We start from the raw sequence: 14,748 nt of genomic DNA on the forward strand, positions 1-14,748 counted from the left end.
ACAATAAGAGGTGTTTTGTTTTTTTTCCTCAACCCCACCTGCACCTCAAAACCTAAAAGCACTTCCAAGTGCATATTCTGCGTCCTCGGCCTTGTTAAAAATAATGTAATTCACCTCAGGTTTTCATGGAGCAGGCCTACAGGTGTGAGGGTCACCATGGAAACCAGCTTATGGGTACTGTGTTGTGTGATATGGTGAACAAGAGCAACAGTGTGGCTAAAATACTGACTGAGGGGAATCAAAGTTCATCTGATGAAACAGAAGAAAGACTCAAAAGGAGGATTACAATTTGTTTTGAGTGGGATGAGCACAACAAACTGACAACAAAAACAAAAGAAAAAAAAAAGGCTAGATAAACAGAATAATTAATTATCTTTAAATAGTGTCACACATCTTTATTTGATAATACTAAATTAAAAAAGGAAGCCTTCTTCTCTCATTCCTCCTCTCCAATTCTCCTCCTGTGCCAATGGCCAAACACACCCATCGCACGCATGCTTGCTCCTCCATCGCCATGACAACTACCAGCTGGACACGCCTTCTCTCAGTGCTACTTAAAGTTAACCTGTGGAGAAGACGAGTGATGAAGAGAAGCAGGTTTTTCCCTCTTTGTTCAGGAACTGCTGCGTGTTTGAATTTCTTCAGGAAGTTGAAGTCGCTCACCTGAACTTGGGCTAGTGCAAAAAGTTGTCTACTCTGGCGAAAGAGCAGGAACCAGACTGGACCCGAGCCATGAGCTGGACGCACTCCGTGGCCTGGCCGAGCGCTAGCATCAGCGGAGGCTGTTTAGGCAGGTTTTGGGACTCTGGAGAACAGAAACACCACAGAACATGGGACAGAGAGCAGCGGGAAGGGGAGTGTTTGAATTATACATCATGCTAGTGTTTTGAAGCACTGTTGCAGATATTAGATCACATTTCCTATTTTCATAGTTGTTTTCTTCATTTTTTAAAACAAGAAAAACAAGAACAACTGAAGAAAAGTTGCTTAAATTTTAATCAAAGCTGAACTGACTTAATACATAGGTAGAATCATGGCAGGATGTGCTAACCACCTGCGCAAACTTTGCACAAAAAAGAAGGAAATTTATGTTTGGTAGATCATTTCTTTGTTGTAACAGTGCTCCCATTTTAAATTAAGCCACATTTGTGGTTTAAGAACAACTTGCCAACATTTTAGCATTAGCAGAAAAGATTTGGGCAGTTTTTATGTTATCACCATTTTCTTTGCCTCTTGCATGAACAAAATGTAAAGATTTGTTTATTTTCATTGGAATTGGTAAACTGACATGGTTGCAGCTCTGCACAGGACCCGTCATGTTTTCATGCTTCATCGTACTGCGCAGGTTTCAGAGACAAAGGCTGATGACAAAAAATATGAATTATCCAGTTTCTCTTAGTTTTAAGCATTTTTTAAAGCTGTTTTCTCTTATTTTTCTTACAACCTTTGTCAGAAAGCTGAACGTTCAGATTCAGTCTGATACAAATTGGAGTGTGTTTGTGCGTTGAACCTTACCCAGTATGGCGCTGTTGAGTGCGGAGCAGAGTGATTCTCTCTGCGTAGGGTCTAACTGCTGGCCCACAGGGCAGTTCCACGGGTCTGAATATGCTAACAGGCTGAATGCATCCTACACACACACACACACACACAAAGGTTTTTGTAAGTACACACAACAGAAACATACAGTACTCCGCATTCTCCAGAATTTCTGGGCTGGTATTTCCTTTACTTGCATAACTCTTGGTTATATTGTAGCTGAATGTAAATTATTGGTTAAATTTCCCAGCTACCTGATGCTCAGATCAATCAGTGCAGCTCTTCAGGCTCTGCTTGTAACATTTGGCTGCTGCTACTTCACCTTCATCACCTTCATCACTTTCTGATGGCTGGAGCCCTGTAGCCAGTTGGCTGTATAAAACTTAAACTTCAGTTTCAGCCATCTTTGAGGTGTTCTGCAGATTTGCCTGTGTGGCAGGTATCTGGTGGACTTTTACATCATGTTTGATGTGTGCAGACCATATGATGACATTATCTGCTGAACTGCTGCAGGCACAGATTCCGTTGCATCAACAGAAATGAGGTTTTACAAGCTGACAAACTGGTTTTCCACTCACTACAAAGATTTCTCTCCATGCTGCATATATTATCTTTTGTTTAAAAAACAAACAAAAAAAAAAAAAGACCCCCCCCCCCAAAAAAAAACAAAAAACAAACCTTTATTTAACCAGATGAAGCAATTGAGAACTAATTACCATTTATAACGACTACCTGCTATTAACAAACAAGAATAAAATGACACATATAACAGTATAACTAAAAACTAGCATCGCTGTGGGAGCTAGCAGAATGTTTTCACAGAATGTAATTGGTTTTCTTTTAGGAGGAGAAAATATTTACATTTTCTAATGTGGTCCTGGTCAATTTATTCTGACACAGTAACACATATGCTGATTCTGACACTTTAATCTCATACATCTTGGCCTTCTTTTTAGAACAAGATTATACATACAGCCCTTATGGTTGTGCAGATTTACTTAATTTATTCTGGGTATGTCTGTTTTGGTGCAAGAGGTTGATGAAGTTGAGTAATGAGATGAAACAGCGTTTTGCCAGTCGGGGGGTTTTATAAATCAACAGATCTCTTATGTCTTTATTTATTCTTTATTTGGATTATGTTATTAGTTTTCCTACAGGCCATCCTGGGGACAGAAGTCTTCAAAATGCTCTAACAACTTTTCAGTCTTATTGTAGAGCCAGAAGCTGCAGTTTAACTTTTATTTCAGTCAAACAAAAAGAGAATGAGTTACAAACTGGTTAGATTTACCTCCACCAGTTAGATAATCATAATATGATCCCATCCCACATATATTATATTAAGGTGAAATGTAAAGTTTTCTACAGTATGCTGGAGGAAGTGTGGCAGAAGGCAACTCTGATAATGTAAAACATCTTGTTCTGCCTCAGTGAAGAGTCAGAGGGAAACAACTTATTCACTATGAAAAGGATGCACATCTGCCCTCTGGTGGTCAAAAATGAGAAGTACAACAAAGTGATGCAGCACGTCATTTCAGAAGAGATTTTCAGTTTGGTCTTAGTTTGGTCCTACAAGGGCCGTAGTCCTGCAGGTTTTATATGTGCCCCTGCTTCAACACACCTGATTCAAATTAAATGGATCGAACAGCTTTTTGTCAATTTCTGTACAATGACCCATTAATTAGGAGTCTGTAAAAACGGTCTGTACCCTGCACACTGACTTTTATATTATCATCCACAGTAACTGCAATATTGTTTTATGTGTCTTAAGATATTGCACATGCATCTTACCGTCTACCTCATGAGTTTTTTGCACAGTTAATCATTGATTGCTGAATGTGACACAACAGTTTATGTAGTACATTGCAGATAGATCATTTACTCAGTTTTTTTTATCTTTATATTTATCTTCTATCTAGTTTTTAAAGTTGTTTTCTTCTCTTTTCTAATCTTTTATGGCATTCAGTGTGGACCGCAAAGTAAGAATTTCATTGTTCAGGGAAACTTGTTTCCTAACTGGGCAAATGACAATAAACACTTTGAATCTTGAATCTAATTTGAGGTGGCTTGAAGCAGGAAAAACATCTAAATCCTGCAGAACAGTGGCTCTAAAGCAGTGGTTCTCAAACTATTTTCCTTGAGGACCCCCTTCATACAACTACCAAAAAGGTGTGGACCCCCCAGTTGCTCTGAACTGAAGCCATGCTTGGCGTCATGCTTTCATTGGCTAGCTTCTCGCCACAACTGATGCATTCTGGCCGAGTCTTTTACTGTCCTTTAATAAAAGTTTAGGGAACTATAAACATACACTACCAATCAAAAGTGTGTCACTACCAGGACACACTTTCCCATTAGATTTAATGGGAAATTGTGTCCAATTTATCCACTTTGATTTGAAACAATTAGCATTTTTTTGGCTCCCACCAAGCAGCAACCTCCGCTTGTAAAACATGAAGCCTCTGTGAAGTGCAACAAATTACAGTTCACCCCTCATCCGTTAGGGGCTGCCTCCAAAACAGAGCAAATCCCCAAAAACTCCCATGTTAAAAAGAGCAACTTCACAGCAGAAATAAATATGTTTAAAGCCTGGTACAAAAATCCATTTTAGGATTTATAGGTCATGTTTATCTTCATGACAACTGTGAGGGGCGTGAATTGTTTTCTAACTTATCCATTTGGAAGTTATTTAATCTTGAAATTCGGCATTAGGGGCGCATTCTTTTGATTGACAGGTATCCAATATCCGGGGCAAGAAGAGAGAGTGCAGCACAACCTTGGCTTTAGCCTGCCTACCACCGTTAGCTGGTTAGCTACCGTTGCTCGGGGTTAGCTCTTAGCTACAGGCAGCTCGGAGTTTGATGGTTGTCAATCATCTACCCCCACCTTTACAGTCCCCCTCTCAGCTCCACCTCTTTGCCCATTTTTGGATTTTCCGGGAATGACGACACGCGTGAGGCTACCAAGATGGCGACGGTGGGAACACCCAACAAGCTTCACCTACAGGTGACGTCACGGAGGCTCCGTCCATCTTTTACATACAGTCTATGGCTCCCACACATGACGTCACCATGTGGACGAAATGTCCAACAGATAAAAATCTGAAGTGGATACACCTCCACTCATCTCTGTGTGGACATGGCTTTCATTTTAACAAACTTAACTGAAACTGCAGTTGTTCCCAACCATTTATGGTGCAAGCACAGAAAGCTCTGCATCCTATAGCAGAGCTTTGGTGCTTTGCTTTGGTGTACACAGAAAACTGAGACCTGAAGGCGTGTGCGTACCTGCAGCATCTTCTTGTGCGTGGCGTTCTTGCCATACTCGCGGCACAGCTGTTCGTTGAGCGCCTGCAGCTCCCGTCCAAACTGTATCATCCTCTCCGTGGCTGCCTGGTTCCCACCGCAAAGCTGCCGACTGTTACTGCATCTCTCCTCTGTAGATGACGCACAAAAAGAAGGAAACGAGGTACACCAACAAACATAATGAGTAAATGTGAAATATAAAAAAACCAAGAAGCAACTAAAAACACTGAAAGCTAAGTGTGTTTTGTGCACCTGTGACCCCGTTACCGATGCTGTTATCATCGGGCTGAAGGATCTCTTCGTGTTTGTACGTGCCGTTCATGATCCGCGCGGAGGAGCCTTCAACAACACCGTTGGTGTAGTGCTCAGCTTCGATCTCCATCTCACTGTCACTGTCACACAAACACTCAGCATGAACACGTAGAAACCCAAAGACTTAAGGTTTATATCATGTTAAAATAAATATTATAGAAAAGTCACATCAGTCAGATCCTCTTTGTTCTACAGTTGTTTGATCGCTCAAAGCTTTTGTACACACTAATAAAAGAGTCTCTGTTTTTCCAGCACACACTTTAACTGCATTGTGAAAAACAATGGTTTTTCTTCTTTTGAATGTGTGGCTCCAGTATAACCAGCAGGGTATCAAACCGGATCACTAGCATCATGGAGCACCACTGGAAACAACCAGGATAGATCCACTGTTTTTTTTCAGCTGGTGAAACCAACCTTCCACTTGAAGCTACATCAGATAACTAAAAATTGACTTTATGAGAGGAACACAACCTCATTGACGGCTTAGTGTCTCATTTCGCTCACATCTTTCCTAAAGAACTGAATCATGATGAGTTTTGCTTTACTGTAGCACACAGACACATCAACATAAAAGCATTCCTGCAGCCAACATTCAGAATACCTAAAAATACAGAAACACAACAAGGACACAAACAGTGCTCCAAATGATGCTGAATATGCTGTTTTTCTTATTTCTCCTAAACAATTAATGTATTAATATTTCTTTTTATATTTCATTGTTGATTTTATCGATTGCTATTATTATTTTACCTACTGTACTTCTGTGTTTTCTGTTTTAACATCGGATGGACACTAGCCTCAAAATATAATTTGGCATTTGTTCATTAACTCACACTGTCTGGTCCAATGTGAATGAATATGAATCTTTAATTGTCAAAAATTATATTAGACTGGATTTTAATGAACAAAACTAACTAATTGAAAAAAAACGCAACCTTCTTGTCAACCATTCAGAATCACTTGGAACACAGTGTAGGTGTTTGTTTTTCAAACTTCTCATTAGTGTAGCAGGAAAATGAACCCAAATGTTTTATTTTCTTTTATTTAAACAGGCTTTATTAATTAAATACAGCCTTTTTATTATCAATACGGTTTGCTATCCCACTAATTCAAATAATTGGTTCTAATGGCCTGTGTAACAACGCTGCTTAGCTTCATCTCTACGTCTGACGTAGCCTTTGCTTTGTGTTTCAGGATGCATTACCACCCAGGTGTTCACAAACTGATGAAGGGTTTTCTTAAATCGCGGTGGAGTCTTTGTATTAGCCTGTGCACAGCTTTTTTTTGGCCACCACACAGCTACTTTTCCACGTGTGCTTCAGCTGCAGCACCTGAGCAAATATCCTGTTGCTGCTCTTGGAACAGTAATTGTTTTGTTTGCTAACAAAGATGACTCCTTAATGCATGTTTAATATGACGTCTGGCCTCATTTATCTCCATGCATCTGCCAGCAGCAGCAGCAGCAGCTCTGGGTTTACTGCACAGAAAGCACAGGCCTCATTAAGTCTGCGCTCAGCAGTGGCGATGGCGGCTGGTGGGATTCCTACCTGGTTTCCTGGGTGCTGTTGGCGCTGTGCGGCTGACTCTTGGTGGAGTCGGAGGAGTTGGACTCTGAGTAGTTGATAGAAGAAGGGGAGGAGGAGGTGGAGGAGGAGGCGGAGGCGGAGGAGGATGCGCTGGGGTATTTGATACTGCCGCTGTGGCTCTTTGACTTACTAGGGGGGGTCACACCATTACTGCAGGTGGGGCTGTCTGCTCCTGATGAACACAGAAGGAAATAGATCTCATTTCTTTAAGTGTCATTTTTGTCAGTGTGTTTCTGCGTTTGTGTGTGTGTGTGGTGTACCTCCACTGTGCAGGCGTGTGTTGCTGGTGGCGTGGCGGGGGCTGAGGCTGGGTGAGCCAGGGTAACTGTCCTGGGACTTTGGGGAACGGACGGTCAAACAGCGAACCTCGCTGTCTGTACCATTCACCATCTCCACAAACTGACGACATCTGAAGGCCAAAGAGCACTGGTGTTACTGGGAAGATTCCACTTAAGAAGCTCCTGTCAACTTTCACAGATAAATCCCAACATACTGACGTACTTCAGCATGAATAGTAGGTTTGGGTTGCGCTCTAACAGCCCTGGATAAAGCTGCTGAGTGGCTTCTATGGCTTCACCCACTCGTCCTGCCAACACCAGCTTCTGTATTCCTGTTAAACAAAAACAGGAGGCCGTTTACGGCTTATCAGCGGAGAGAAACCAACAAGCAGCCACAGTTATCTAGTATGAACATCTTTAGATTGTCTGCTCACTTTGTCTGTTCTTTATAGACATCTGGTCCTCTTGGATCATGGTTTCTGTGGCTCTGGCAAAGGCTGTCGCAGTGGCACAGTAGCCATGGTGCACCAGGTAGCTGGACACCATACTAGATACAAAACAATAGCTTGTTTGCCACTTTACACACACTTGTTTTCCATTATATGGATATTAGAAAAACAAAAAATACACATTCTGTTAGTATATAAGATTACATACTGGATCACAGCAAACTTCACTTCAGATTTTTAAACAGGACGGATATTTAGAGGAAAACATGAAATCAGTGCAGCTGCAGTTTGAAGTATATACACAGAAATACATGTAAAAGTTCAAAAACATTCAGCCTGTTTGGCATCTTTATGAAACTTTTAAAAGGAACCTTTCTGAAAAAAAAAGTAAAAATTTAGGAAGATTTCAAGTCTAATTTCTAATAACTTTTCAACTGAAGGTTTTTCCCAACATTATTTAACAGGAATCAAGCGGTGGCTTAACATAATTTAAAGTGGCAGGATGGTGAATGTGGGATTAAAAAAAGAAAAGGCGAGGGGGAAAAAAAAATAAAAAGAAGATATTACAGAGTGTATTATGTACAGTTTATACTATGTATGGATACACAGTGCAGTTGTGCAGTGTCCAGTTATCAAAAAAAAAAAGTTAAACCGAATGATTAAATTCTGATTACAAAATAATGAAACTGCTGAATGAAAGAAACGTGTGTTTGTGTAGAGGTGCTTCATATACCTATATAATAATAATAATAATAATAATAATGATAATAAGTTATTGTCCCCATCATTATCATCCTTTTCATCATAATTATAACAATAATAATGAAAAAAGACATAGCTGTTATGTCTCTTTATTTTGCTTTGTAAAAGTGTGAGTGAGCATGTGGTCTTACTTCTGCAGGACGGCCTGCCACTCGCCCAGCCGCTCTCCGATGGGGAAACGTGCGATCATGCCGTGTATCTTGGCCCGCCATTCGCTCATGTAATCTTCGATGTCAAAGACAAACGGCTGCTGGCCAAAGTTTGCGTCTACAATCTCACCGGGCGTCTGAAGCCCCACGGTGGGATACAAGTTAGGCTGTCGGATTGAAAAACATCATGAACATTTACATGTCTTTATCAGATCAGGTTTCATCGTGGTTGTTCACGATGGCACAAGGTTTGTCAACTACCTGCAGCTTACAAAGCTGACACATGAAAACAATACAGGGAGCTGTTAGAAGACCTATCAGAGACATCTCTGTGATTAAAATAAGATGGCATCTTGAGGAAAACTTCTTCAACTTTTGTTATGAAAAGACACAAGAACTGCAAGTTGTTTACATTCCAGAAAAAAAACATGGATTTCTGTTTGATGTTTCTTGTAAAAACAACAGAACTTCAGGGTCTGACACAACAAGCCGAAGCCCCTGCTGTGTCTGCTCTGTAGCGTTTCAACACACTGGAAAGATGAAAACCCACAGCTATGATGCTGGAGTGGTGATGTATGTAGCACTGGTGGTTTACATCAGTGGTTCCCATCCTGTTTTCTGTGAGGACCCCCTTCATGCAATACTAAAAAAGCTGTGGACCCCCTGCCCCACCCCAGGCTGAAACCATACTTGGTTTTATGCTTTCATCGGCGAGATTCTTACCATAAATCCTGTATACTGGCTGAGTTCTGTCTTTCAATGAAGCCAAAGTTAAATTAACAACATATAACCTTACTTTCTTTCTTTTATTTAATAGGAACAAAATACCTACAACTCAGACACCTTAACCGGGCCAACTTGTCTTTACATTAAAATATCTGGCAGGACTTTGTGTTTGACACCTTCAATAAGGAATAAAATGAACACGCAGCTAAAACAGCTTTGACGGTTTAGCAGCCAAATAAGGACCCTCAGAGTTTCTGGTCTATTCTTAAACTGATTTCTCTGGACACTTTTCCAGTTACAGCTGCCACTGGACACCCCCACAAAAGAAGAAAAAGGTTTCCAACTCAGCTGCCTACATAAATGACAATTAAATGGGCAACCATGTGACTTTACACAGCATCATCAGCCTGAGGTGTAGGAAAATATCTTGCATTTGTTGAAGGAAATCATGGCTGATCATTTTAAAAACAATGTCACCAGTATAATTTGAATGTGTTATTAATACTTACAGGGAGGTCTGTGAAGGCAACACCTGAGGAAATAAAGACCACAGAGTTAGAATTGCATTCACACCTGATGAAAAACACCATCTAAGCCGACAATGACCCACCTAAACTTATGCCATTTTTGGTGTAAAAGCAAGTATTGTTGATGAGGTTGACGCAGCAGCCAATCACATCGCCAGTGGTGAAGGTCGGACCATAAGGTTGGCCAGTCCCAGAGGAGCAGAAGGAGTGGCCATCATCTCCATGGTAACCATATGAGTGCTTGTCCCATCCTAAATAGAAAGAAGGTGGGATTAATTTTTTTTTATTTTTTTTTATTTTTTTGTATTTTCACAATTGACCCCCATGTGAATTATTCCCTCTGTGACAAAGTGGGAGACAGTTGTTCATTGACTCATACGACTCAGACTTTGTCATATACGCTGCCTGCAGAGCGACTCATGATTCACACACACACACACAGTTGTGTCTTTATCTGTCAGGGTGCTGCAGTGTCCTGCACGTCCAGCAGGGGGACTTTGTCTGAGTAAAGAAACCGGTGAGTCACTGCTGACAGGAGCAGCAGCTCAGGAGGAAGAACCAGGAGAGAAAAAAGCTCCAGAGGCAGAGAGGAGGATGTCATGATGCACTTATTACATTAACTCAATTCTTCTTCCTTCTGCTGCGCGTGATGCATGTGAGTTATTTGTACAGTAACACTGTTCATTTCTTACCGTCTCTGGGTAAATCTGCACATACACAGTAAAGTACACTCCTCATGTCTCTATATGTTGCTTCCAAGTAGCCAAACTTCCTTTAAAGGTGATCTTGAGCATTAGTTCTCCAGGTATTTAAAACATTTTGTTTGGACATTTTCTGCTTTTTCACCCATTCTTTGCCCCGTCCTTGCATCTATTTTGTCTGCTGAGTCACTTACGACTGACCAAACTATGAATCATTCAAACATTAAAATGGCCTGAGTTAACATTCAGAGGATGAACCAGTAGCTGTGTTTACGCAGAGCACTTTTGACCCAATAATAGCAGGATAATGCGCCATGTCACAAAGCTCAAATCATCTTCAATTGCTTTCTTGAACATGACATTAGCTGTGTTTACATGAAACACTTCTGATGTAATCGAATGTCCAATCAAAGAAAAAATGCATCATGTAAAGGCCTCAGCTAATCCGATCGGCCTCAGTAGGAAAGAATTTTCTATCTGATTGAACGGGGTAGTTTGATCAGCAGGAAAAACAACGCTAGTACCAGTATACACTGATTCTGATATACTCTTTCTGCACATGCTTGAACCACATGGACTTGAAAAATGGCAGCAGAAGAGAATTGGACTGTGGCAGATGCAACGCTTTTGTTGGAAACTCTAAAGGAGTTACAGACAATGGAGCATCTCGATGGTCAAAGGGTTCAGAATAAAAAAAAAAGAAAATCTTCTTCTAAATTAGTACACATTGTACATGTCCACAGTTTGACAATCTTGTCAAATCTTTATATCATATGAACACACATGATGGCATTACTTTATCCAGCATCCATGAAATCATGTCAGCTGGGATCTCTGATCAAATATATTTCAGGGGGAAAGAAGAAATACTTGTCCATGTAAATGTAGCTAGTGTTGAGTCTAAACCAAGCGGCAACCTCCGGCGGTGAAGTGTGAAGCCTCTGTGAAGTGCAACAAATTGCAGTTCACCCCTCATCAGCTAGGTGTTGGCTCCAAAACAGAGTCAATCCCCAAAGACTCCCATGTTAAAAAGAACAACTTCACAGCAGAAATAAACTTGTTTAAAGCCTGGTACAAAAATCCATTTTAGGATTAATAGGTCAAGTTTACCTTCATGACAACTGTGAGGGGGGTAAATTTTTTTATTAACTCCCCCGTTATTTAATCTTGAATTTCGGCATAATTAGCGGTGTGTCCTTTTGATTGACAGGTATCCAATATCCACAGCAAGAAGGGAGAGTGCAGCACAACCGCAGTTTTAAACCGGCTAGCAGCGTGCCTTAGCTTTAGCCTGCCTACCTCCGTTAGCTAGTTAGCTATCATTAGCTCGGTTAGCACTTAGCTACAGGCAGCTTGGAGTTTGATGGGTGTCAATCATCCACCCCCACCTTCACAGTCCCCCTCTCAGCTCCACCTCTTTGCCCATTTTTGAAATTTCCGGGAATCACGACAAATGTGTCATGCTGCCAAGATGGCGACAGTGGGAACCACCCAATGATCTGGTCTAAACAAAGACAACTTTGAAGACAACGAACCTGGAGTCTCTCAGCATGGTGTGCAGTGTGCCCTTAAAACTGGACAAGAACAGGACAAAATAGTCAGGACTTATTACCTACAGCAGATGATGTCCTTAAGAACATGGACACTTATGCAGCTGTTTGACATGTTTGATTACAGAGACCATCCTAAGATGTAAGATTTTTTTAACAGATGTGGCAGCTGCTTGTCTGTTTTTTTCTGTTTGGGTTTGCACCGTTTTTCTTGTCTTCACTGTCAATCTGAGATCTCTGAGGGATATAAAATAAGTGTTTAACAAGAAAGGAAAACCAATATGCTACACTTACATTGTTTGTTTTAGCATCTAGTTTTATGTATTTATGCTCATTATCACTAAATTTACAGAACACTTTAGGCACAAGAACAATTTTTTAATATTGCTAAACAAAAAAGTGATATTGCCATTAAAACACAAATATTTATTTCAAATGTCAAGGAGGAAAAAAAAGAGAGAAAATAGCTTCAGACATAGAGCAGAGCAATATGAAGATGAACAATGAAGGCGACATACAGCCCAGTCTGACCTAAAATAACCTTCATATATTTATATGCCACTCTTCAAGAGGGTGTAGTTCAGTCCTTACAGTAATCTGCCTGTTCATGACAAACGCACTGACACTAATATTGAGTTGATACAGATGCCTGCAGCTTAACACATACACACACCTAAAATACAACCTCAGACCTTCTATGAGACAACAATATAGATTTGACTCTTTTCAACCCAAACCAGTTGCTTGATGTAAAGCAAAACATGTCGAATGAATCAAATCTGTCATTTAAAAACATTCACATCAGGACTTTGTTTGAAATAGGATTCATCTGCACCGTGAGGCCAGCCATTAAATTTTCCGTCATCAGACCTTCCCTGTAACTCATCCGGATGAGACTTTCTGCTCCAACCGAGTTTTGCAGGAATTCCTTTTTCTACGCGGCACAAGCTGGACAGAACCCAAAGCGGCAGCGTTAGGCTTCGGGTCACCCTGACAGCGTTCCTCCTCATGTGCAGCATGTGTGTTGTTGCCAAAAAGCAAAGCAGGGTTAAGGGAAAGTAGGTCGTGGGACAGCAGAGATATTAGATGTGTGCTTGTACATGTGCATATGTGGATCTGTGAGCATGACAGAAAAAGTATTAACCTAAGCTGAAAGTATGTGTTTGTGTGTTTATATCCTGTGTGCAATGGTGTATTTCTTTCAGCTTGAGCACATATTGTCCTCCATTTCTCCATGTGTTCTTCTGTGCATATGTGTATATGGTTGTGTGTGTTTGTGAGTATGTGTGTGGAAAGGTATTAGATTAATCTGCTGACAGGGATATTGCCTCTAAAGCCAGGCTCACTGCTCCAACATGCTAATGAAATGGGCAAGCCTCCACAGCAGGATCAGACACAGAGGTCAGCAGTGGAGAACAGTGTACCGAACAGGACCCACAAGTATTGCAAAGTGTTTTTCATATGCTTTAATCAAGTAACTCCATGTTATACCACTTTTAAATTAATTTATCTCACATGTCCAAGAGAGACTAATCCATTAAAGTCTCTTTTAAACAGCACATACTGGTATGATTTAAATTAAAATCCATCATGCTCTGATATTTCCTTTCAACAACAGTAACAACGCAGGAGGTGTGATGTTCAACAAAAAAACAAGCCATTTTTTAACTGTTATTTCATTGAAACAGATGAAAGAAACTCAGAAGTTCTAATTTCTCTCATGTCAAATTAAGTATGAGGAAGCATAAGTGGAATTTTTCAATATTTATTTACAGAACATAGTTTGTTGCTGGGGAGTGGCATGCAGTCTCAGTATTGAGTAATTGAGGAGTTTGTGTGAACCTCCCTGTTTGTGGTTGTGCATCAACCTGTCAGATGCGGTGCAAATGACGTGTTCGGAACAATCTGGAAAAGCTAAAGGTGTGGGAGCAGGTCCTTCTCTACAGGCGAAGGTACAATCCACTAAAAGCAGAGAAAGCAAAATGATCGTGAATGTGTCAAATGAATCAAATTAAGTTAAAAAATGATTAAAAATTAAAGCTATTTTAGGTCCAAGTCCTGGTTCTATTCCTGCAGGGTTTTTGTTTCATGTGCTCAGTGGTGACACATACTGTCTAGGAAGAAAACTGCAGCAAACCCAGTCCATTCTGAGCACTGGTATAAATGGTTTTGATGCTGTTGATGAACTAATTTTTCCACAACTAATGTGTGAAGCATATTCACAGCTTAATTCCAGAGGAATTAACAAACTACAGCATTAAACTTGAAGTAAAACTTTTTTTTTATTATTAGAAACTCACCAACCACTTTATCAGCTCCACCAGTTCAATTGCTTGTTGACGCAAACAGCTAATCAGCCAATCAGGTGGCAGCAACTCAATACATTTAGTCATTTAGACATGGTCAACACAGCTTGCTGAAGATCAAACTGAGCATCAGAATGAGGAAGAAAGGGGGTTTAAGTGACTTTGAACGTGGCATCTATTTACTGGGATTTTCACACACAACCATCTCTAGGGTTTCCAGAGAACGGTCTGAAAGAGAGAAAATATCCAGTGAGCAGCGTTTGTCTAGACCAGAATGTCTTGTTGATGTCAGAGGAGAATGGGCAGACTGGTTGGAGATGATAAAAAGACAACAGGAAGTCCAGTAGGCACTGGTTCCAACCAAGGTATGCATAATAGCATCTCTGAAAACACAACACGTCCAACCTTGAAGCAGGTGGGCTACAGCAGCAGAAGACCACACCAGGTGCCTCCTGACAGCTAAGAACAGGAAACTGAGGCTACAATTCACACAGACTCACCAACACTGGACAATAGAAGATGAATAAACGTTGGCTGGTCTCATTTTGGTACACTTTGGGCCTCTTA

General features: G+C 40.7%; 1 protein-coding gene across 1 annotated transcript in view; it reads right to left on the minus strand.

Annotated features, from left to right (window-relative positions):
* Positions 1-380: 380 nt before the first annotated feature.
* Positions 381-14,748, minus strand: part of ranbp10 (RAN binding protein 10) — a 46,330-nt gene continuing 31,962 nt past the window's right edge. Inside the window, exons 4-15 of the mRNA XM_041997102.1 lie at positions 9,708-9,875; positions 9,607-9,629; positions 8,354-8,538; positions 7,446-7,558; positions 7,235-7,343; positions 6,994-7,142; positions 6,695-6,905; positions 5,088-5,227; positions 4,818-4,966; positions 1,516-1,627; positions 664-805; positions 381-565 (exon numbers count right to left, since the gene is read on the minus strand). Of these exons, the coding sequence (XP_041853036.1) occupies positions 675-805; positions 1,516-1,627; positions 4,818-4,966; positions 5,088-5,227; positions 6,695-6,905; positions 6,994-7,142; positions 7,235-7,343; positions 7,446-7,558; positions 8,354-8,538; positions 9,607-9,629; positions 9,708-9,875 (1,490 nt within the window). The 3' untranslated portion in view covers positions 381-565; positions 664-674. The remainder of the gene's footprint in view (positions 566-663; positions 806-1,515; positions 1,628-4,817; positions 4,967-5,087; positions 5,228-6,694; positions 6,906-6,993; positions 7,143-7,234; positions 7,344-7,445; positions 7,559-8,353; positions 8,539-9,606; positions 9,630-9,707; positions 9,876-14,748) is intronic.

Source organism: Melanotaenia boesemani, chromosome 10, assembly GCF_017639745.1.
Source record: "Melanotaenia boesemani isolate fMelBoe1 chromosome 10, fMelBoe1.pri, whole genome shotgun sequence".
Classification (NCBI taxonomy): Eukaryota; Metazoa; Chordata; class Actinopteri; order Atheriniformes; family Melanotaeniidae; genus Melanotaenia; species Melanotaenia boesemani.